We start from the raw sequence: 24,198 nt of genomic DNA on the forward strand, positions 1-24,198 counted from the left end.
AGCACAAAAAGCACAGAAAACCTGGGCTGTATTTTGAGGCTGGACCAGTTCAAGCCAAGGACAACCAAGCTTTTGAGCTACCCAACAGCATCATTTCTGGGAAAATAATGTCCAGCCCTGCAGCCCTACCTTTATTTTGAGCTGGAGGTTTGGTGCTCTTACTGCTGAGGGGGAAGAGAAGCAAACTGGGGAGAAGGGATCTGCAGGGAGACAAAGCCAAGGGCCACTGAGACAACCTCATCATGGGGACATTATTGTTTTTATCCCACTGAGCTCCCAGCTGTGCAAGGAGCAGCATGAAAAAACTCTGAGTTTCCCCCAGCCCCAGTGGGACCCCCAGGCTCCGGTGCTTTCCCAGCATCTCTCTGCCTTTGGTTGAGATTTTCTTTCTTATCTAATGCCCCATTCTGCTCTCTGCCGTGAAAATCATTTCCAATTAAATGCATCCTCAGAGCCTGTCTAGCTGGGAATTAGCCTGGAATTTGATGGCTGACTTGTTAGCTCATCCAAGTCTCCAGGATAAGGGGGAGGTGAGGCACTGCTTGGGGATTTTGCTCGTGGCCTCGAGCTCGCTGCAGCTCCACAAACTGGGACAGGGATGTCCTTTGCTCACCTTCAGCAGCTCTTTCTCCCCCTTCATCCCAAAGCTGAGTAAGGAACATCAGGGCTATAAATCCCAGCTCTGCTACAGCCTCTGGCACTGTCTGGTGCTTCTGCCCTCCTGGGATTTTGGGGTTTGCTGAGCCCCAAGAAGGAGCTGGCCACGCGCTGCAGCTTATGGAGAAGGGATTATCAGGGCTCTTGTGACTCAGCCCAGGGCTCCCCTGTGCTTCCCTGAATGGAAATAAGGCACCAATCCTTAATTTCCCTCCTATGTTGGCCACCTAAACAGGCTCTGTCCCCAGGGACCCTCTCCAGGTTGGCAGTGCCAAGCTTTGCTGCTCTCTCCACGGTGGGCACCCCCAGGGCACCTGGATGCAGCTGGAGATGGCAAGGACGGGGTGGTTGCTGCCTCTCCACGAGCAGAACAGAGAGAAACCAGGTCAGAAACCCAGGGAGCTGTCAGGGAAGGGGAGGGAATTGGTTCTTGGATGGATCAGCTTCTTGGTCCTGAACTCTGCTGGGGATGGGGCAAAAGTCTTCCAAGTCCCAGGGACTGTTCAAGCAGTGCAGAGAGAAGGGGGAACTGATAAAATGAGAGTTTCTGCTTGCTTTGGACAGGCATCCAGGGAGATCTCAGAGCTTCAGGGCTGGTTTTGGGGCATGGAAACCCTGCTGGTCCACACAGTGTAGGCTCCCAGCACTCCCATGGAGCTCCATCCCCATGCTCCATCTCCTTGGTCATGGTCCCCATGGAAAACCAGTCCATGATGCCACTGTTGTGGTCACCAGAGCAGTGCCAGTTCTGTGGGATCAGCTCTCTGCTGAGATCTTGCTTCTCCAGTGCTTATTTGGGGCTGTTTCTTGGGAATATCCAAGTGCTGTGACAGTCCCATCCTCTGGCTGGAGAGGAACCACAGTGCCCTGTGTCAGGGGGAGCAGTTTTGTGGAAAGGGGTCCTGAAGGGCTGGAACAGGCTTGGGGGGACAGTTCTGGGGTGGGGGCTGTGGGCTTGGCCCTGGTTCTCTCCCTGGCTGCAGTTGGATGGGGCTGAATCCAGGTGATGTCCCCACCTGAGCTCCCCAAGGGCTCTGCATGGGGTGGCCTGGCCTTTCCAGGATTTCTATGGAAACCCAGGTACCAAACGGGGTGGAATAGCTCAAACCATCTGTTCTTCCCCTCTCTAAATTCAACAAGAGGAGTTTTTTTTTGCCATGACATCACTACATGCAAATGCTCTCCTTTTACTCCTTGTGAGGCCATCTGTGATGGCTTCCTCATGTGCCAAACATGCAGGGGGACACAGCCACCTCTTTACCTGGGGTTCATTTTTCCCTCTTAAAAGCAACCTTGGCTCCTGGAGCATCCCTCATCCCCTTCCTGAGGAGCAGAGCAAGCAGCTGAGTTGCCTGGAAGAAATGAGCAGCCCAAAGGTAAAAAACTAAAGCAGGATCCAACAGTGAACTTCTCCAGAGGCACCATGGAGGCTCTGCCATGGGGCTCACCTCCTTGCCCTGAGGAGTGGTGGTTACCCAAGAGAAAAGCACCTGGTGGCCTTTGCTCTGAAGTGGCTGCTGGGCTTGGTTTGGGTGGCAGTGAATTATCTGAGGTGGCAGCAAAGAGCTGGAGGTGGGGATGCCATTAACCACCTCCCTTGTGTCCAGTTCATGACTGCTGGTGATGTTTGCTCAGGTGACAACCTCTCTGTGACAGCAAGGAACATCCTTTTTAAAGCAGTGCTTCAGCTCTTCAGGGGTTTATTTCCTCTGGCAACTTCCCACTGCTGGCAAAACCTTTCCTCCCTCTAAATTCCCCCTTTCCTCCACTCATTCCCCCTGCACCAAGCCTGACCAGCACCACCCCATCACCCAAACCCCATCCTTCATTCCTCTGCTGGGCCTTGCTCCACAGGGGCTGAATTTCCCTCCAGAGGCAGCTGCCTTTCCAGAGTGACACAAAAATAAACCCATCCCTGGTTAGTTTATGTTTCTGCGTGTGCAGGATGGGATCCTCTGGGATTAAAGCTGCTTCTTGAACTGTGAGCTCATTAATGACCTGGTTGCTGTAGCTCAGGTCAGCAGGGGGTATTTTCTTTGGCTGAGTGTCCTGACAAGAGTCCAGAACACAGGGGTGGAGATTAAACTGTCTTTTTTTTTTTTTTTTTTTTTTTTTTTCCCCTCTGTCTGTGTGCAGATACAAGAGCTTGAAAAAAAAGAAGCAAAGCAAGGGAGCAGTGGCAACCAGAGGCACAAGCAGCCTGAGACCCTAGAGATGCATCTAAACAATGTAAGCAAACATCTTGCAGGATTTTTGAGACTGTGTCTGGGGCCTGTGGGCAAATGCTTTTTGCTCAGGAAAAAAAAAAAAAAGGGTGCTGGTGCAAATGCATTTGGTTGACACAAGCTGCATAAAAGCCCTGGCTTGTTCCTCTGGCCTGGTTGCTCCCAGAATATCTCAAAGGCTCCTTCAAGCCTGGTGACCCAAATGCAACATTTGTGCCATGCCAAGAAGCCTGAAGGTCTGCACCTGGTTTGTGATCAACCCAAGATGCTCAAAGCCACCTTGCCTTGGACAACACCAGCTCCAGCTCTGCCTTGCTCAGCCTGTTGCCTCTTGAGAGGAGGATGGTGCAGGGCCAACTTCAAATCTCTTGGGTTTTGTTTCTCCCAGCCCTGCTCGAGGTCTTTCAGTAGAGATCTGAGCCCCCCTGGTCCTGCAACAGCTTCAAACCATTTGCTTCCCTCTCCCTGGGTCACTCTGGTACCATCCTGACCCAAAATTCACAGCCTCTGAGAAGAGATTGAAAACCTGCAAATCCAAAAGGCTGCTTTTGACAGCAAATACTTGAAGCTCCAGAAGAAGCTGGATGAGCAGAGGGGAAGGTTGAGCACCTCTCTTGAACAGTCCACACCAGCCCACGAGCTCGGTCCGTGGCCTTGGCAACCTCCTGGGGCAAATTTGGCATCGATGGGTGATGCCAGTGATGAGAGGGGGTGTGAAGAGAGGGGTCTGCAACTTCAGAGAGGGGATTCACTCCTCTTCTCTAGAGCTGGGTGCTGAGAATTAGGTGCTGGGGTGGGTTTTTCTTCTCCCATGTGTCCAGCATCACCACTCACACCAGAACCCAGCTCAGGACCTGCCCAGGGGTGGCATGAGGGGAATGCAAAGGGGCAGCAAAAAATGTAATTCCAGCAGACAGAAGACTTGAGATCTCAGAGTCAAAAGTGTCTCAATGCTGCCACCGTGTACCCAGCAAAAATACTGCAGTGTCTGGAGGTGCAAGAGCTGCCTGGGCCGTGTGTGGGGCCCTCCTGGAATGGGAACAGTGGTCCCCAGGGGGATCCAAGTGGGATGTCCCTGCTCCCAGGGTAGAGGGATGGTCCCCAGCCTCTGTTAGGCACGTCTGGTGGGCATCCCACAGCCTCTCCTGGGATTGTCTCCTGTGTCCAGGCTGGATCTGGCCTGGATCTGGTGGAGGGGGCTGGTGTGACTCCTGGCAAAATCTTTTTAATAGGAAAAACTATGGAAAACAGCTGAGGAAGGCAGCTTGCATGAGGAAAGATGCAATGAGAGCAGCAAAAAAAATGGCCAAATCATGGCAAGGCAGCTGTGACCATACCAAGCTCAGGAAAGAGCCTGGAGGAAAAGGGCAGATCATGGATCAGAACCTGCTGTAGATTTTTTGGTGGGTCAGGGCTACTTATCTTTCCCCCTTCTCATGACCCAGACCTTGTATATCCATCACCTGCTTACTCTGTGTTTTAACTGAGCTCTTTTTTTGATCCTGCCCCATCCTGCAGGGGTGTCCTCTGGGCATGGCATGATGGATGAGATGGGGGCCACAGTGCCAGTTCTGCACCGTGTCTGCTGCAGGGGGACATGAAGGGACCCTGAGGGGCTGAGTGTGCTGGCTGGCTGTGAATTTGGGGTCAGGATGGTATCAGACCCAAAAGAGACCTGAGGAGAGGAATTTGGGGCTTGCAAGCAGCTCAGACCCTGGGCTGGTGGGACCAGGTGAGTGCTAGCCACAGCCCAGTATGAAAAGGGCTGGGAACTGGGTCAGACTGGGGGCAGAGGGACTCGGGACCACTCAGGGGTGATGTGGAGTGGGGCAGGGAGGGGTCTGGGGGTTCCCACTGGGCACAGACACCCCGTGCAGACACCACACGAGCACCTCTCACCAGCATCTGGATTTCCTCTGGCCAAAAGGCAGTTTAATGTGGATGATGTTCAGGTGTTCCCCGGGAGGGGAGAGGCAAAGGGACCCCCCCCCAGTGCCACCTGCACAGAGGTGACCTGGTGGAGCCCGGGCTAGTCCTTCTCCTCGCCGTGTGTGATGACATGGACAAGGTTTTTGTAGTCCAGGTTGCCAGACATGTCTGGGGGGAAGGCTGCAAACATCTGGTCAATCTGCAGGGAGAGAGGCAGGGTTGAAGGAGCAGAACAGGAAGGGTTTTGGGGGTTGGGAAAGGGGTCTGGGGGTCTTTGGGAATGGGTGTGCTACCTCCTCCTGGGAAAACCTCTCTCCCTGCGTCATCAGCATTTCTTTGATGCTGCAAAGGAGAGGATGGTGAGCAGCAGGGTGGCCTGGGTGGGGACACCCCCTCCCCAGGCACCCCCCACCCCACTCACTAGTCAGATTTCAGGCCTTTCCCCTCTGGGTCGAACACCTTGAACGCGTTCAGGATCGTCTCCTCCGGGTCGGCACCTGCGGGTGACATTGGAGGTGATGGGGGAGGAAGGGGAGCTTCCTGCACCCCAAAACCTTCAGGGAGAAGGTGGGGGGCAAGGCTGGGAAATAGGGGAGCTGCAGAAATGCTGAGCCTGCAGCGGGAGCCTCCAGTGTGGCTGGTGGCACGGAGAGGAGCAGACACAGGGTCACGGTGTGACCACAGAGCAGTGTCACCACCTCCCTGCCACCCTGTCTTTATCTTATCTTGGGGTGTATTTATAGAGCTGCAGGCACAGGGGCTGTGTACCCTGGGGGCTGTGTGCCTCTGGCTGAGTGACATAGAGTACAGTCACACAGGCCTGTTGGGCCAAAGTCATTCTGGGTGGCCATGCTGCTCAGAGGTGCCACAAGATCTCCTGTCCCCTCTTATGGGGACGGTAGCATCACAGTCAGGTGTGCTTTTTTTTCTTTTTTTTTATTAAATGGCTGGGGAAACTGAGGCACAGAGAACCTGTTCATCCTGCCCAACAGGCTGGGGAGACACTGAATGAAATCCAGGGCCCACCTCTGCCTTTGGAACTGTTGGTACTGCAAGTCAGTTTTGAGGTGTGGGGACCTTCTTGGGGACAGCTGCTCAGAGTACATGGCACTGAGTTTGTCCTTTCTATGGTGTCTCAGGATGGGGAAGTGAGGAGAGCACCCAAGCCTGGTCAGAGACTGATTTGGTCAGTCCAGGCTTTGATGGATGAGGACTGGATCTCCTTGGAATGGGTGTTGCCAGTGATGGTCCCACTGGTGCCTCTGGGAGGAACTGGCACTGAAGGATGTGGGAGTAATAGGGGAAGGAGACAATGTCCCAGTCTTCCAAGGAGATTCTGATGGAGCCACTTGGAAAGGTGACTGAGGCTCCAGGAGTTGGGTGGCTTCCCAAGGATATCATGGTGATATGGGTGCCCACTGACCCCCTCCCAGCTCCCTGGGTGCCCTCTTACCTTTGAGTTTCTCCCCAAACATGGTGAGGAACACAGTGAAGTTGATGGGGCCGGGTGCCTCCTTTATCATCTCATCAATCTCCTCATTTTTCACATTCAGGCGCCCTAGAGGAGAGCAGAATTGGGGGACCCTCCTGGCCCTGCCTGGCTGCAAACCCCACAGACCTCCAGGGGCTAAAGGACACACCATGGGAGCTTTGCTCTGGAGGTTTTTCTCCAAGGGAAGTGACACAGCCCTGGGAAACCAGCTTTGACAAGGAGCAGCAGGAGAAAAAGTTGGGAGGGGAAAAATTATTTGGTGGCAAAGGATGGGTGAGCTGGACATCTCCAGCTCTGGTTTCTTGGGCTCCAGGATCCCAGAAAAAAAATGTCTGAGTCCCCAAATCTCACTGGCTTGGAAAACCAGCTTTGCATCAGGAGTTTTTCAGCAAACCAAGAGATCCAGGGAACCCCAGGGTTGGGTTAACTGGGGACTCCCAGGTGGTTTTGAGGTCTGATGTTGTTGAAGGTCTTGGGGAGGGGAAGAACCTAAAAGGGGCCTCACCAAGAGCAGCAAATGTGTCTCTGAGATCTGCTTTGTCAATGAAGCCATCCCGGTTCTGATCCATGATGGTGAAGGCCTGGAAGCACAGGGAGAAGACAGGGAGCACAGGGGGAGCTGGTGGCCTTCTCAAAGGCTTTCTTACCCTCCTCCTCTCTTTGACATGGGGGGGATGAGGGCACTTTGAGCCCTGCCCAGGATGGGGCTTTGTGGGTCCTGACCCAGCGAGGGAGAAATAACTTCATCCAGCAGCCCTGGGACAATGAGACCAACTGGGGAGGACAGGCTGAGCCATCAACTCCCCCAACTGGGACCAGTTATCCCTCTAACTGGGACCCACAGAGGGTGGCATGGCAGGTAAGAGCCAGCTGGGAGATGTTCTGCTCTCCTGGAAGCTGCCAGCTCCTCTGCAGGGTGTGGGCTTCTAGGACACTTTGAGGCCATGCTGTATTTAACAATGTCACCGAGTTGTTACTCACACTTTTAAAATAAAACAACTCAAAACCAGGCTGCTGCCTCTTGTAAATCAGCTGTCACTGACCTGGAAGTGCTGAGGAAAGAGCTGAAGGTCCCATCCTATCCAAGACCCTCAGCCATTTCCCCCAGACCCACCTACCTCTTTGAATTCCTGGATCTGGGCCTGCTCAAACATGGAGAAGACATTGGAATTAGCACCTTCAATCTTCTTCTTGGCTTTCTTGGGTGCCTGAAGGGGGTTGTATCACTAAGTCAGTGGCTTTTTATGGTGTGGAACAAAAGCTTTAAACTACCCTGTCCTTAGTCATGAGTCCTTCCTGGTGGATTTGGGCTGCTGCTTGGGTGCTCGGTGCCTTTCCTGTGCCTTGCTCAGGAGCTCTGGGCACATGGGACCCTCCAAGATACTGAGGGACATTTAGATCCCTCCTTAAATTACAGCTCCAGCTTCACTTCCCTGATGAATTTAGGCAAATAGATCCGAGGAAAGATGAGCTGAGAAATCAATTCCCTACCAAAGGCTGGGGCAGGGGAAAGGATTGACACTGGGGTGAGGTTTTTCCCTGGTGGAAACCTGGATTTGGGAGCACTGCTGAGGTTGCATGCAAGGGCTGTGGTTTTGAGGTGCTCCCTTACCTTTCCGTGCCTCTCTCTAAGAACACAGAAAAAAAAAAAAAATTAAAAAAAATCTGCCTTCTCAAATGCTGAGGCTTGAAACAACCAGAAATTGCCTGATGGTTCTTGTCAACAGGAGGGAGGGATGGAGCTGCTCACCATCCCACCCTGCCCATCATCTCATCTCTGCCCACATGCTCTGGCAGCTTTTCCCTCTGACCAGGGGGCTCTGCCAGGAGGAGGCAGAGCAGGAATGATTTTCTTCTTGCTGCCTTGGAGGAAAGGACAGCAGTAAGAGGGCGTTTGGACCCCAAACTGGTTTGCCCCAGGTAGAAAGCTCTGCTGGGGTGGCAAACCCCTCTGTGTTCCCACGGGGATGCTCTCAGTGCCACCCGATGCTCCCCAGCTTGCTCATCCCCCTTCTGGGGCCAGAGGGATGGATGGATGGATCCCTGGCTGTTACATCCCTCTCACTTCCATCATTCCCTGCCCGGTGAAGCTATCCTGCTGAAAGAAAAACCCAGGAGACTTTTCCTCTTCCCACTGGAGCTCTCAGTACTCACCATGGCTTCTCACGGCCGCCGGCGTTGCTGGGAGAGGTGTCCCAGAGGCAGTCCCCTCACTGCCCCTGGGCTGAAACAATAAATACATCCCACCCCGGGTTAAAAATAACCCCATGCCCACTTTTGGCTGTAATAGTTAAGTTAGCTGCCCCCCCCAACCCTCTTGTCTCTGACTTTTCTCTCTCCCTCTCCTTCTAATCTGGAATAGCAGCTTGTCATTGTCACCGGCTGATGTGACATGTGAGACAGAGAAGCTTTCAAGGTTATTGAAGGGCCAGGAAACCCCACAGCTCCCACTCTGGAAATGCAGGGACTGTACAGGAGCAATCCCACCCCTGTGTGGCACTCCTGTGTGGCACTCGGGCTTTTCCCCCCTGCTTGGCTTGGGAGGGGCCCCAAAACTTGGGGCATGGGTGTTTCACCAGTCACTTTTGGGAGCTTTTCTGCCCCACCCCAGGGCTGGCATGGCAGGGTTGGGTGCTACTCCGGTGCTGGAGGAGCCCCACTGTCCAACAGGGTCCCATTGCTTGCAATGCTTGTATCATAGAATCTCAACCTGGTTTGGGTTGGAAGGGATCTTCAAGCTCATCCAGCTCCAAGGTCCTTCCATGGGCAGGGACACCTCCCACCATCCCAGGGTGCTACAAGCCCCATCCAACCTTCAACACTTCCAGGGATGGGGCAGCCACAGCTTCTCTGGGCAACCTGGGCCAGGGGCTCAGCACCCTCACAGGGAACAATTTCTTCCAAACATCTCACCTAAATCTCCTCTCTTTCAGTTTAAAGCCATCCCCTCTCACCACATCCCTTCAGACCCTTGTCCAAAGTCCCTCCCCACCTTTCCTGGAGCCCCTTCAGGCTCTGGAAGATGCCCTGAAGTCTCCCTGCAACCTTCTCCAGGCTGAACAACCCCAGAAGAGCAGAGGAGGCTGCTGGCCACCTTGTTCCTGGGTGAAGGGGACCATCCTGCCACCTCGTCCCTGGGTGAAGGGGACAATCCTGCCACCTTGTCTCTGGGTGAAGGGGACAATCCTGCCACCTCGTCCCTGGGTGAAGGGGACAATCCTGCCACCTTGTCTCTGGGTGAAGGGGACCATCCTGCCACCTTGTCTCTGGGTGAAGGGGACAATCCTGCCACCTTGTCCCTGGGTGAAGGGGACCATCCTGCCACCTTGTCTCTGGGTAAGGGGACAATCCTGCCACCTTGTCCCTGGGTAAGGGGACAATCCTGCCACCTTGCCTCTGGGTGAAGGGGACCATCCTGCCACCGTGCCCTCTCAGAGCCAATGTCCCATCCGATGGGGCTGGAGGTGGATGCTGAGCCCCCGGGCAGGCACCCCGAGCTCCTCTCTCATGTGTCACCCCCCCCCGAGGCAGCTGTCACCACGTTAAAGCCAGACACTTGCTCGCCCTGGTCCCGGCGAGACTCAGGAATTAACTCTCCCCATCCCGGGCACCTCCTCTGGGTGCAGAACCCCGTCCTGCAGCACCCAGGAGCGGTGGCACTGCCACCACGGCCACCGCGGCCACCACGGCCACCAGCCCAACTCGGCACGGCCACCCTGGCTGAAGGAAGCCACTGAATTCACGGATAAAAATCCCACTAAACCTTTTTTCTGGGCTCTGAGACAAACCCCCCCGGAGGAGCAGAGCCGCTGGTGATGCTGGTTTGTCTCTTTTGTCTTCTATTTTTAGCCTGTGCATTTTATCTCCCCTCCTCCTCGCCTTGCTCTGCCGATGGGACCATGCAGGGCTGGGAATGTCACACATCCCCCAGAGGGCACAAATCCCGTGTTTGGCCCCTGGGTTGGGCACAAATCCCGTGTTTGGCCCCTGGGTTGAGCCAGCGGCTGGAATTGCACAGGAAGGTTCAGCAGGCGGGGGGGAAAAGTGCCTGGAGAGGAAAAAATTCCTAATCCAGGAACGATCACCTTACCTGGGTGAAACGATCGCCTTATCTGCATCTGAGGAAGGGATTTCTGAATGAGTTTTGGTGTCGGAGGAAAAAGGGTTGGAGAGAGCTGAGGGGCTGAGCTGGGGTGAGGAGCAGCCCCGGGCAGGAGGGCACAGCTGGGGATGAGGGGGATCAATCCTGGTGTGGATGCTCCCTTCTCCTGCTATGTTCAGCTGGGTTCATCAGCTGGCTGAGCCCAATTACCTTAATTTGTGGCATTAAGGAAAAATCCATAAGCATCAGGGAAGTGATGTGTAGTGGTTTAACGGGACCACTCGGCCACGGAGCTGCTGGCTCTGCCTGCATGGTGCCCATCCCTGGCTCCATGTCCATGCCATGGCTGGTGGCAGCCTGGAGCCAAAGAAATTGCCTAGAATATATATTTATATTTATTTATATTTATATTATTTATTTATATTATTATTTATATTATTTATATTTATATATTTCTTTTTTTTTTTTAAGGGGAAAGCACCATTTCTGCCTGGAGGAGGCCAGACCTCATTCTGTTCCCTTTGTGGCCCATGCTGAGATGATGGCTGTGAGGCTCCAAGGGGTGGAGATGGAAATCCTGGCTGAGGATGGGGTGGAGATGGATTCTGCCATGGTCTGTAAGGTGTTGCATCTGTTCTCTGCTCTCTTTTCACTGCCAGACACATTCCCTTGTGCTGCACACACCAGGGGTGAGGACCCTGCTCCAGCCTGGGGATGGAGATAGGTCCAAGCTCATCTTTTTCTTCCCCTATTGGGAGACTTCCTGGCATCCAGGGGGAAAAAAAAATTAAATAAGTGCTTTAAATATATATATACATGTACATCTGTGCACATGGAGCTCTCGAGTGAACAAAAGAGCTGTTGGGAAGTGGCTGCAGCCTGTGAATGGATGTCAGGGAATAACCCAAGTATCTGTGCCACAGCAAAATCAAGCATCATCCCTTCTTATCTGCCAAAAAAAAGCCCGTGTTTTACATGAAAAAGCCTTTCTAATTAATAGGACAGCCCCTCTTGAGCTCGATAAAAACCAGAGTCAAAAGGATTTGATTAACCCCTTGCTCTTTTCCTGGCGTGTGCTCTGCCTGAGCCAGCCCTATCCTTGCCTGTACCCAAATCCTGCCCTATAACGGGGTCCCCCCAGCCCAGGCAGCATCATCCCATCAGGGAGCCCCAAGTCTGGACACTGACAGAGACGATTTTGGGGTGTCCAGACCCCGGGGATGAGCAAGCAAAGCCACATTGAGGTGCCAGATCCAGAGCCAGCCCATGCAGCTGAGTGTTCCACGGTGGTTCCTTGGTGAACAAGGTTCCTTGTGAATACCTCTTGCTCTGATGGATATTTATTTTTTTCCACAATCAGATACATTTGACTAAAGTAATACATATGTATAGGTGCTGGTGCATTCCCATTCAAACCAATGTAAATTACCTCTGACCAATCCGTTTTCCTGGGAAATCGATGCATTTTAACACTGGGTAATATTTATGAAATTGAATTTTTTTTTAATTGAAGCTAATGCAATTCTCTTCTGCTTTATGCATTTTTATTAAACGAATGCATTTTAAATTAAACTGTTGTATATTAGCCACGATGGCTGTTGGTACTTACAGTAAAATAATATATGTATGCTCCAATCAATACATATTCCAAACCTAGGAATTTCCAGTTAACAAGCCTATGCCAAATATAAAAAATGCATGTAGCTACTTAATTTGATGCTTATATACACTGCTTGCTATATTTGTGTATTGGTAATGATTATTTTAAAGGGAGAAAACTTATTAAAGGTAGAAAGATGGATTCCTGGGCAGCTCAGAGCTGCAGTTTGAGGCTGGCAGAGGTGGTCACCCTGTCCCTGCTCCTCACACTGCTGGTGGCCATGGTGGGTGTCCCATCCCTGTGTCCTTGGTCACATCCCTGTGCTGCAGTTCCCTTTCCAGGGAGCATTTTTCCCTTTCCTTGGGCTCTCCCTTGCTCAGTCCCACTCCCTCCTGCAGCTCCTTTCTGCTGGAAGCACCTCCAGGAGCTTTTGGAGGATTTTATCCCTTCCCTTGGTGTGCCATAGGGCTGAATGTTTAACAGCTTATTCCAGACACACGTAATTCAGCAGCTTTGCCTGATTCAGCCCCATTTTCACTCGGAAGGATGCATCGCTGCAATAATGTTCAGGAAAAATTATCCAGCTCGGGGGGGGGCTGGGAAAGGACAAAACTGCCATGGCCTGAGGACAGGGCAGGTGACAGGTGACAATGTGGCCATCCCTGAGCTGCTGGCCCTGTGCTGTGCACAGGATGTGGCCCCAGGAGGAGGTGCCCGTCCTGGCCCCTGGAGCGGCAGCACAGACAGGGAAAAGCCATCAAGAGGAACATTACCCGCCCAGCACACGCCGGATGGCGCCATGGCAGAGATAGTTCGGACGAGGAGATAAAAGAGGAAAAATTAATTAAAGAGCTGTGCTGATTTTCGGGGGAATGTGCCTGGAAATCAGTCACCTTGGCAGAAATGTGGCCGGCGGAGGGACCCCGAGCACCCTCGCAGCGCATCCTGGGGCACGGAAAGGGCACCGGGGGCTGAGGCCGGGCACAGCTCAGTGCGGGACCCCCAGCAGACACTGAGGGGAGATTGAGGGGTGCTGTGCCCCCCCGCTCACTCCTCTGCCCTCCCTGTGTCACCCCCGTGTCCCTCGGTGTCCCACTTGGAGAATCCCCCTGCGGTACCCATTAATGCCCCTCCCTGAGGTGTCCCCCCCGCCGTGTCGCCCCATCTCTTCGGTGTCCCACAGATCCCGCCGTATCCCCCCTCTCCCCCCACTCCCTGATGTCCCCAGAGTCCCCCGTGTCCCCACGACCCGACCCGCTGTAATCCCCGCGGTGTCCACCAGGTGGCGACATTGGAGCGGGCGCCGTGCGGGGCTGCGAGAGAGCTGGGGGGACACGGGGGGACACGGGGGGACACGGGGGGACACGGGGGGACACGGGGGGACACGGAGGGACACGGGGGGACACGGGGGGACACGGGCGAGACTGAGGGGATGGGGGAGAGAGTCTGGGGGAGAGGGGCAGGGGAAAGGAGAGGGAGGGAAAGGGGTCAGAGGGAGAGGACAGGCTGCAGGAAGAGAGGAGCTGGCCATGAAGCTGCATCCCCCGTGGGGGTGGGCATCCACGCTCTCAAGTGGTTTAAATAATTTGTAAGGATATGGGAATGGGACTGGAGCGGCTCCAGACGCCTCTGCGAGGCGGGGGGATTGTGGCTTGCTTAGGGTGGCAGATGGAGGCAGAGGCATCACTGGCGCGGTTCTGTCCTTTCCCAGTTGGAGGAGGCAGAGAGCCCACAGTGGGGGCATGGGGCAGGCCGTGGGGTCTCTGGGGTCTCTGGATCTCCCAGACCCCAGGTCCCAACTCTGCTTGATGGAAGCTGACAGGAGCTGTGCTGAGTCCCCTGAGCGGGATGGGGACAGAGCTCCAGGAGTGGCCAGGGGGGTCTCCATGAGAACCTTTCTGCCCTGTGCTCAGGGCTGAAGCTGGCCCCAAGATCCTGGCCAGCCCCAAGACTCTTCAGTGGCAAAACTGTCCCTCTGAGGTGCTCCTCGTGTCTCCCTCCCTGTCTCTGGGGCAAGGTGGCCAAGCAAGCCCACCAACACCATTGACACATGGACCTCCACCTAGTGGGGCCAGAACACCACACAAAGGACTTATGGTGTGGATCAGAAATGTCAGGAAGCTGAGAATAAGTCCCCCTGGATGGGGGGGGAGTGTGCTGAATTCTGACTTTTTTCTTTTTTTTTTCTTTTTTTTTTTTTAGTGTACAGAGAAGCCCCTTCCCTATTTTAATTAAAAGCTTTTCAGAAGAGGAGGCAAGGGGCTGCCATTTACAACAGGCTATTGTCATGCACACAAAGCAAAGCATTCTGGAGACAAACTGATTTATTAACCTGCACCTCGCAGAGCTCCTCGGGGTGGCTGAGCCCTGGGTGATGGGGGGATTGTGCTCCCCCTGCCCCTCAGGGTGCCCTAGGGCAGTGCCCAAGGGACACAGGGACAGAGCCTGCCACCCCACAGCTCTCCATCCCCCTGTGGGGCATGGGGCACAACCCCTCTCCTCTTCTTTATGGCACCCGTCGATTTATTAATAATTTGGCCAAACAGAAACATTCCTCCAGAGCCCACAATTTAATTCCTCACCAAAAATGCCAAGTGAGTTTTATTTCTGATTTATGAGCAGGCTCCTCCATTCCCTCGTCAGGAGAGTGGGGCACTGATTTATGGACATGGGATCAGCTTTGTGGGCACAAGGGGAAGATCCCCTTGCTGGGACCCATCTCTGATGCTTGGGGCATCTTGGCCACTCAACACAATGGGCCATCCCCATGAAAAGGACATCAAACAGCAGAAACCATCTCTCACCCCAGCAACAATCATCCATCCCACCTGAGTTTATTGACCTCTCCCTGTGCACTGCTCTGAGAGAGGGGTGGAAATTAATTTTCCTGGAGGTGCTCTCAGCCCTGGTGAATTAAGGCCTCGTTAAGCCAAAGGTGAAGCACCTGCCTGGCAATTCAGCAGACCCAATCACCTTAAAAACCCTAGTGCCTCCCCCTGGTCTATGTTTTTTCTGGTTGGGGGGTTAAGGGAGGATCTATTTGTAGTCCTTGGGGTCCCAGAGCAAACTTGGGTGCACCCAAGCAGAGGTGCTGCTGTTTGGGAGCTTGAAGCCTCCACAGACTTTGCTGTTGATGCCAAAAAGGTCAAGATTTCAGCTCAGCATCTGCAAATGCATCTGGGGCTCACTGGTTCCAGGAGGATGCTTGAGTTGCAGCAGCTAAAGGAGGATCTGCAGTGGGAGCTCCCTTCTCCAGCCAGCTCTGGAGAGGGGGGAGAGGCTGGAGCCAGGCTTGGAGGAGCATCCATGCTTGCTCTGACACAAACTGCTTTGGCTCTTGCAAATTCTTTCTTTGAACTTTGATTTTCTGTTCACTTGTTCTTCTGCCTGAGGCATTTTGCAGCTGTGGGATTGTGAGCAGCTCTGGGCTTCTCTGAGTGGAAGAGATGAGAAGGACGGGATAATTTCCTAGCAGTTTGTGCTACAGAGTGGTGCCAAGGTCACTTTGGGTGTTTCCCTTATTCTTTTGGACAGTTTTCCTGACTCACGTGAGCTTCCAACACCAAGAAAGGAAGGTGCAGACCTGTCCCTGTTGGAGGTGCCTGCAGAGCAGGGTGAAGTTTGAAGGATGTTTTTGTTCTTTGGTGTCTTCTGAACTCAAATTGCTCTCAAGACTCTTGCAAGATGCAGGTGAGAAGAGCAGGATGATACCTGAGCTGACAGGGTGGCTGAGGGGCTGCTTCTCCCCACTCATGTTCATGGACAGAAGCTCCAGTGCTGCAAAATCAGCTCCAACAAGAGGAGCTGAGAGCTTTGGGTCTGGGACAATGAAATGACCACAAGTGACAGCAGCAGGAGCCCTTCTGGGACTGCTGGGGACTTCGGGACTTCTGGGACTGTCCACACACACAAGCAGTGGAGGATCCAGGATGTCTGATCACCCCTCTCCAGGCACAAGGACATCCACAGCAGCAGATGGTGGCAGGTAAGATGGGACCAGCATGATCTGGGCTTTTCAAAGTGATGAAATATTCTTATGTCTGCACAGTATCTTTGGGGTGTTACCAGCTCCTCAGCAGGAATACTAAAAGGCTGCACTTGGTGGGTCTGCAGACACCTTGTCTGCAAAATGTACCCCAAGGGGCAGCTCAGCCCTTTGCTCAAGAGGGAGACAGGGCTGGCAGCACTGGGATCTCCCCAGTGCAAACTGGTTCTGCTGGGAGGTTTCCCCCTGGGAAGGGGTATTAATGCTTAAAGCCCTTTAGATGTTGGTGTGGTCAGTATGACAGCTGTGGGGAAGAAACCATAAACGTGTATTTTTTTTTTTTTTCTTTTTTTTTTGCTAGGAAAGCAAAGGGGTGGTATTTCTGGGCAGGTTTGTCTGTGCCTAAGTGCTTCATTCTGAGTTCTTCTGAGCCCAAGCGTGTTAAGTCATTTAAAAATATTGGCCTTAAAACAGTCTGAATTTGTTTGGGGTTTTTTTGTTTGGTTGGTTTTGGTTTGGTTTTTTTTGGCCGTGATGTGAGGGCGTTTGCTATGGCAATTCAATTCCCACCAGGGGCAAAGGTGCTGGATGTGTCAGGTTGGGAGGGGGATAAAACAACACCAAACAACCTGGAAAAGTTTAACCGGCGGCTTCCAGATGGCGATTTTTTTCCCCCTTCCCGCGGCACGTTTGAAAAATACCAATTTAATTTTTTTTTTTAATAATTTTTATTTTTTTAAAAAAATAAATTACATTGAGACTAAGCAGCTCTTCCCTGGTGGAGGCCCGAGGGGGGGGGGTGTCCTGGGAAGCGGGGTCGGGGGGTGGGAGGGGGGGGGGGGGGGGGGGCGATGCCCGGGGGTTGTTGTGGGGGGGGGCGGGGAGGGGCGAGCGCTGGGGGCGGGCGGTCCCTGCGCTCCCCTGCGCGCCCCTCCGCGCCGCTCCGCCGGTTCTCCCCCAAGATGGCCGCCGAGGTGGGATCGATGTTTCGATACCGGACGCGGTTTGATGTCCGCCGGCTCCAGGTTGGTGGCGGCGGCCGCGGGGCTGACGGAGGAGGGGGAGCGGGGACGCGGAGAGGAAGGGGGGGGGGGGGGGAGTGTGGGGGGGATCCGGGCGGCCGCCCCCATCCCTCCCTCTCCTCCCCCCCCCCCCCCCCCAGCCCCCCCTCTCTTCTCCTCCTTTCCCTCCCTCCGCCCGCCCTTCCCCATCGATAGGTATCAGAAATTGATCCCCGCCGCCTCCGCCGCTCTTTGTTCGGCGCCGCCCGGGAGCATGGAGCAGCGCTAACGGCAATGGAGCCCCGGCCCCCCCCCGCCGCCCCTGAGGTGACAGCGGGGCCGGGGGCGGCCGCCGCTCCGCCCCGGCGGGAGGGAAGGGGAGGGAGGGAGGGAAGTTCGGCGGGATGAAGTTGCGGGGAACGCAGCCCCCCGCTCCGCCAAGTTTCTTGCCGTCTCGCTGCAAAGTGTCCCCGCTGCCGTGTCCCTCCGTCTCCCTCCTGGGTGACGGGGAGAGGGGGTGGGGGGAAGCGCTCTGGAATTTGTGTGTGTGTGTGTCCCCCGTTCCTCCCCTCCCCATCCAGGGCATGGATGCGGGGGGCTGGCCGGAGCCCCGCCGCGCTCCCATTGTTAGTCGGGGCCGGGGGTTTGCGGGGCTGGCTCAGCCCTAAAGGGGAGGGAGGGGGGCGAGGGGCAGCCCCCGGCCACTAGCCCGTCCCGCCAGGCGGGGGGGTGCGGGCTGAGTGCGGGGCTGGGGATGGCTGCGGCGGGAGCAGCCGGATCCTTTGTGGCTGTGGGCAGGTCCCGGGTGTCGGATCCCGCCGTGGTGCCCTCGGTCAGGGGAATTACCGGTAAGTCCTTTGTTAGCGTGGTGCGGGGGGGAAGGTTTGTCAAGGGATGCTGACAGTTTGGGACCTGGAATAAGCGCCTCTGGAGCGAGGGAGGCGGATAATTAACACAATAGCTTTCCCAACATAATGGGATGAAACCCAACCTGGATCTACTACAAAAGCCGAAACGCTCATTTACATGGATATTAAATGGGTTTATCCCTGTAGGATATTACGGAGTTTAAAATGCAGCATGCTTCATAGGGGAGTAAACAAATTGCAAGGCGATTTATGGGGCTCCGGTATCTGTATCAACAGTTCCGGCATTTCGTATAGCTTTGGTTTGGGGTTTTTTTGGTTTTTTTGTTTTGTTTTTAAGCAGATTATGTGCTACATCTGTGCCAGGCGACCCTAAAAGTACGGCAGGTAGCGGGGTCGCTCGGTTTGCCGTGACTGCTCCTTTAGGGCATTGTGGCTGGAAGGGGATTACGGCTCCGAGCGCTGGGGGTACAAAAGCGTTTCTGGATAATGACTTTTCCTGAGTGCGCGCAAACCTTTATTTAATGACAAATATTGGCAGCTACTTTTCCGTGGGGTTTATTGGGAGGCGGAGGTGGGGTGCGGGGTTGGGGGGAAGGGGGTGGGCAGCTTGGGTGCGGAGCTGGCGAGGGAGCAGCGGGGATTGACTCCTGTCCAGGCAGCAGCTCTGCCGCCTCGGTGGGGATCACGGTGGGAAAGGTGACCTTGTGCCAGCTTGGCCTTATGCCCTCCCTTAAAAAACAACAGCAAAACAAACAACAAAACGAACCAAAACCGAAAAAAAAACCCAACCAAAAAAACACCCCCCCCCCAAAAAAAAAAAAAAAAAAAAAAAAGGAGAGAGAGAAACAATCCGTTTATTATTCTTCCAAGAGCTTTTTCCTATTTTTTTTTTTTTTTTCTGCCTTTTTAATGCATGTGTCTGAGCAGCTCGGATGGCCTGGGGCTGGCTGGGAATGGCAGAGTTTGAGCAGCCCTGATGAATGGTGGGCATATGTAAAACACGTAGATAATGTGCTACTCGGCAGCACTTTGATCAAAGCAGTGTTGAGCCTTTTTACAGCAAATAGGCTCAGATATGAGAAGAGATAAAATTCTATCAAAGATAATACCAGGCATATTTCACTGGGTTATGAGATTGTTTTATTGTGTACATTACTAATGCAGTATTTTTTTTTTTATTTTTTTTTTACGGCTTTCTTGTGTGTAATCGTCCGAGTGGGATTCCTACCTTTATGGGGTTTTTTTTGTCTTTTAATTTGCTCTCAGCTTATTATGTTCTGGTTAGCTTGGTATGGATTACATGTTCCCCATGCCCAATGCTGTTTTTATCCAGCCCATTCCGTGTTAAATGGCAAAAAATTGGAGGAGTTGCGAGCTGCTGATTTGGGATAATAAATAAAACCACGAGTGGGGTGGTGGGGGGAGCAGTTAGAGACATCCTTTATAAATGTCTTCTCATCTCATTATGCAGATGAGCTCTGGCTATATGGCTCCAGTGTTTTGTTTTGTCAAATAAAATGCTTTTTGTTTGATTTCCTGGAATGCAAACGCTCTCCCCGTGCCGGAGCAGAGTTGGGTAGAAACTTGGTTGGTGGTTGATGTGCCGGGAGCACCGAGTGGTTTGATGGAATGTTGTGGGGTTTTTTTGGGTTTTTGGTTGTTTTTTTTTTTTTTTTTCTTTCTTGCTGTTCAAAGTTTAGGGGAGGAGAAAAAAAAAAAAAAAGGTGGATGTGATTAAAATATTATAACCTTATGATATTCTGAAGTGCATAAATTTTATATCAGCTACAGAGGGAGTTTAGACATCCATTAAATGATATGACAGCTTGACTTATCTAAATGTGCTATCATTTAACAATGTGTCAAAATTCTTCTTTATATAGATGACAGCAGTAAATAAGCTATCAGTCCTCTTGGCTGAAGCTTAATTCCTGCAGTTTGGACTAATAAGGGAACTGTGCTCTTGCAGAGCAGCCCATGGGCTGGGTAACCTGGGGGGGGAGGCCAAGGTGGTTTTGGGGCTGTGAATGGAGGGAATTTCATCTCTGCAAATTCCCCCAGTCCTGTGTGGTTTTTAGGGCTTGTATGGAGAGATTGGTGGGATCTCCCAGTTTCCTTCAGCATCCAACACCATTCCCACCCTTGCTTTGTGGAAGTGGAGGGTGGGATGGTACCCAAGGGGAAGAGGGGAGAGCTTAGGGGGCTTCTGGGTTCCCACATCTCGGGGGTTTTTGTCTCTCCAAGCTGAAATCTCTGGGTTTAGCAGCTGCAGCCCATGCCTAGGGCTGGCTGAGGGATGTTGTGGGGTTGTGGATGGGTTTGTGCTTTGCAGCAGCTCCAGCTTCTCCGTGTGTGTTGGGGCACGGGGGAAGGTGGGCTGCAGGATTGTCCCCTTCCAACAGGTAATGTCAACTTAGGAGCAGTGGCACTAATGAAACCTGGGTCTCTGCAGATGGGGTTATTGATGATAGCCTCATGATTGGGTTATTTGTTGCTGGATAGCTGTGTTCTGCTCCTGAGAGGCTCCCAATGGACCAGGGTGTCAGTGATGGTGCTCTTCATGTGGATTCTCTGCTGTCTCCTACTGTGGCTGTGCTCCATCTCTTGGCAGGGACACTACTGAGGTTTCTTTCCTTCACCCAGGAGCCTTTTTTCCTTTAGTGATCCAGGGCTGTGGCAGCTCGAAGTGCTTGTCCCTTCAATGTGCCACCAAGGAGGCTCAGCTGAGCTGCCCACCAAAGCGTAGCTGATGCTCCTGCATGGCCTATTAAACCCTCAACAACTCAAGGACTCGTGTGTCTCTGGATGTCACCATCAGTGACCCCTTTGTGGTGTCCCCTCCCTCCACAGCAGCTCCCTCCTTGGGACAGGCTGAGGTTCAGCATCCTCTCTGCATCCCACTCTCCCCCTCCAAATCTTTCACTGGAAGCAAACACTTGAGATTTCTAATATTTCCCATTTATATGGGAAGGGGAGAAGGAGTTGGGCCTCGTTCCTGGTCCTACCTGCTGTGCTGAGTCTCTGTTGTGCATCAGCAAAAAGTCAGACCGTGAAGTTCTTGAAATGAAATGTGGATATTTTTTTTTTTTTTTTTCTTTTCTTTTGGCTGAATAATTGAGATGCTGCCAGACAAGAAGAGAGCTGCAGAAAATGAGAGTTTATCTTTAGCTCTGCAGTTCTCACTTTAGAAACTGGTGACCCCAATTCCAGCCCAAAGAGCGACTTCTTCCCTAATTAATAAATCCATTAATTAATTGTGTGCGTGATGCAGCCCATTAGAGATGTACGTGCTGGCCTCCTGATCCAGTTTAGTGGATTGTCTCTGTGGCCTTGGAAAGGGAGAGGGGAGGAAAAAAAAAAAAAAAAAGGAATTGTGACCAAGAGGTGCGTAAGAGACAGGGATGGAAATATAATTTAATTTTTTGTGGGAGCAGAGGTATCAGCCCTGTCCCCTCCTGGTGGGTTCCTCAGCTTGGAGGTGGCCATGGGGACAGCCAGCAGGGCACTTGGGGCTGCTGTGCTCCCTGAAATGGGGGAAAAGGCATTTCTTTGGGGTCCCTGGGCCGTGTTGTTGTCACCTCCCGCTGCCTTGCGGCCGGGAGCTTGGCAGAGCTTTTGTGCTGCAGGTGGAGCTGAATGTTAAAGCAGTTGGTGATCCGAATTATTATTTATGACCAGATTAAGCAAACAGTGCACTCCCAGCCTGTGAGTCCTTTAGGAGGTACTTGCTTAACTAGATAACCTCAGCGGAGCGTGCAGAGCTCGCTCTTCATCTCCCTCCATATGTTGGCACAGGAGCTGCTCCCTTCAGTTAATTTTTCTTGCTGTCTGCAGAGACTTCAAATAAAAATGCAGGCAGAATTGTTGTGTGCTCCGGTCCCATAGCTACTGCTTTCTCTGCTCAATGGAAAGTTAACTGTTGGCAAGAGAAGCATCATATTTAAATGCAGAAGGCTTTGCTTGCCTGTGGATTTGGGGGTGGAAGGGCCTGTGTGCTCCCCCCTTTTCCTATCCTGGTTTTGCTGGTTGGAGAAGAGCAGTGGGTTGGGTTCCCGGGGTGTCCTCTGGGGTGGTGGTGATGATGCTCTCCCCCTTCCCCAGGGTGCTGGTGCCATCCCGGTGCTGTACATCCCCAGCTGATGGAATTCCCACCTCTTGAATTTCAGGGAATCATCCTGGGAGCTGCTGATGCAACGTGGCAAATTGCAAGACGTAGGGCCATTGTTTGCAGGGAGAGTGATGGCGAGCTGCAGCATCCTGCTCCTCACCATCCTGCCCAAAAATGAAATTAATTTTGGGTGCAGAATCAATGATTTGTGTTTCCCCCCCTGGCCAGACTTCAAGGTAGTAACAACCCTGCAGCTTGCTCAATGAATTCATGGCACAGCACAGTTCCTCTTGGATTGGAAAAAGACACATTACAGGCATCCATCCCCCTCCCACCTCCGAAAAGAAAAAAGAAAAAAAAGAAGCAAAAAACCAAACCAACAACCAAACTGGGTGAAGTTTCTCAGAACATTTTGTACCATCTTGCTCCTATTACCGAAAGATGTAATTCCCCAACTTGGGAGATAATAAGCAGGTATTGACTTCTGCTGGGGTCATTATCAAGATTTATTCAGTCAATATGGCTCCTTGGGTCAATAAATCTTGAGGTTGATAAAAGAGGAATATATACTTGCAGACTTTATTAAAAAGTTTTCCCCTTTCGTAACACTTTCTCACACGGGTTGGTTAGGATCTATGACAGAGTTGCTTTTAATTACCTGTTTTTTTGGTTTTTTTTTTTTTTTTTTTTTTGCAGCACACACTTTCCTTCAGCTTTTGGTGGCTCTTGTTGAGACAGCAAAACCTGGGAAGAATTCAGCCTCAGGATGGGTCTGGAGTGGAACAGCCACAGTGCTGGGGCTGGACCTCTGTCCTGGCACCTGCTTGCTGCCTTGAGCAGTGGCTTTGTGCCTCAGTTTCCTCACTCCTGGGTCACAGGGGCTGAAGAATTTTTGCAAATCAGAATCTTGGGGCAAACTGCCCCAAAGCAAGGCCTGGCAACACTGTGGTCCTTGTGCCTTGGGTCTGTGGGCTTGTCCCCAGCTCAAGGGCTGCAGCGCTTGTTGATGAGCAGGGGGGTCCAGCAGCATCTTCCCTCCATTTTCCAACTTGGATTTGGGATGAAGGAGGCAACAACTGGTGCTCCCAGGCTTCCAGGCAGGAATTTCATTGGAAAGGCATCACTCTGTGACTGGGTGCTTCAACCTCATCAGTGTATTCCATTTTTTAATAGGTATTAATGCCATTAATTTTGGCCGTGTCTGCCCAAGCTGCATTCCAGTATTGTCACCAGTGATGGTTTTTTGCCTGTGGGAAATTTCTTTTAAGCTTTTCCTTTTTCTCTTAAGCTTTTTCTTCAAGCTTTTTCTTTTTCCAATTGCTTTTTCTTTACACTTGCTTTTTCTTTTCCCAATGTTTGTTTTTAGGCAGTCCGAGCCGACGCCTCCTTCCAGAATGATTTCAGTGATTTGGTTGTTGTGTTTTTTATAGTTTGGGCTTTTTTTTTTTTTTTTTTGTTATTTTATTATGGCATTGCTGTGTTTCTCTTTTTTTTTGGTTGGGGTTTTTATTTTTTTGACTACTTTGTAGCATTGATTTTCCCCAAAGCTGCCAAAGGACCCCGGAGCATTCCTTGAGCCACAGTTTAGGCCACTCGGGGCTATTTTAATATTAATTGTTCGGCGGGTGCGTGCTGGCCGGGGCTGCTGCCACAAAAAAAAAGATTAAAAAAAAAAAAAAAGAAAAAAATTACAAAAAAGTAAATAACCAAACTGAACCCCGGGTAAATATTCCACGGGTGGGAGCTGCGCTCTGCCCCAGCCGCTCCGGGCGCGCCGCCGTTGCCTTTGGTTACGCTCCCGCGGTTTTTAACGCCCCAGCCAGGACCTCGGGCATCCTTTGTTTTCTTCCGTGGGGATAAGGCAGTGGGAAGTATTACCTGGCGCTGGCTGCGGGATTTGTAATGTGCGGTGTAAGCAGAGCCGCTGCTCGGCGCCGGGGCTGCCGCGTTACGGCTCAGCCGGGCTGCAGAGGACATTGCTTCGTTATTAATCACACCGACGGGGGAAAGGGGGGGGGGGGGGGAGAGCTGCTGGGTTCGGCTGCAGCTCTCGGAGAGGTTGGCAAACATTGCTTCAGCCCCGGGAGCTGGGTAATGATTACCCGTCTTGGTGCCCCTGGTTTGGTGGCTGAGGTGGGAGCGGGGGAGTTGATGTGGGGTGGGGGAGCTGTGAGGAAAAAAATCCCTTCCGGTGATGCTCCCGTGGGATGTGGTGATGGGGATGGTGCCC

The 24,198-nt window shown here is 52.6% G+C and overlaps 2 protein-coding genes across 7 annotated transcripts in view; one reads left to right on the top strand and one right to left on the bottom strand.

Annotated features, from left to right (window-relative positions):
- Nucleotides 1-4,788: 4,788 nt before the first annotated feature.
- MYL2 (myosin light chain 2) lies at nt 4,789-8,566 on the bottom strand. The gene is made up of 7 exons (XM_071762881.1): nt 8,458-8,566; nt 7,422-7,511; nt 6,809-6,884; nt 6,265-6,369; nt 5,233-5,308; nt 5,105-5,153; nt 4,789-5,010 (listed from the first exon to the last, which is right to left on the bottom strand). The coding sequence occupies exons 1-7, from the start codon at nt 8,458-8,460 to the stop codon at nt 4,912-4,914; spliced, it is 498 nt and encodes a 165-aa protein (XP_071618982.1). The 5' UTR covers nt 8,461-8,566; the 3' UTR covers nt 4,789-4,911.
- Nucleotides 8,567-16,900: 8,334 nt separating this feature from the next.
- CUX2 (cut like homeobox 2) overlaps nt 16,901-24,198 on the top strand; it is a 69,661-nt gene continuing 62,363 nt past the window's right edge. For 2 of the 6 annotated variants that reach the window (XM_071762776.1, XM_071762779.1), the window contains exon 1: nt 16,901-17,015. In XM_071762776.1, the coding sequence (XP_071618877.1) occupies nt 16,953-17,015 (63 nt within the window). In that variant the 5' untranslated portion in view covers nt 16,901-16,952. Of the gene's footprint in view, nt 17,016-17,217; nt 17,319-17,392; nt 17,840-24,198 lie in introns of those variants that run through there. The other 4 variants (XM_071762775.1, XM_071762774.1, XM_071762778.1 and 1 more) reach the window with 4 other exon arrangements.

This window comes from Heliangelus exortis, chromosome 19 (genome assembly GCF_036169615.1).
Source record: "Heliangelus exortis chromosome 19, bHelExo1.hap1, whole genome shotgun sequence".
NCBI lineage: Eukaryota > Metazoa > Chordata > Aves > Apodiformes > Trochilidae > Heliangelus > Heliangelus exortis.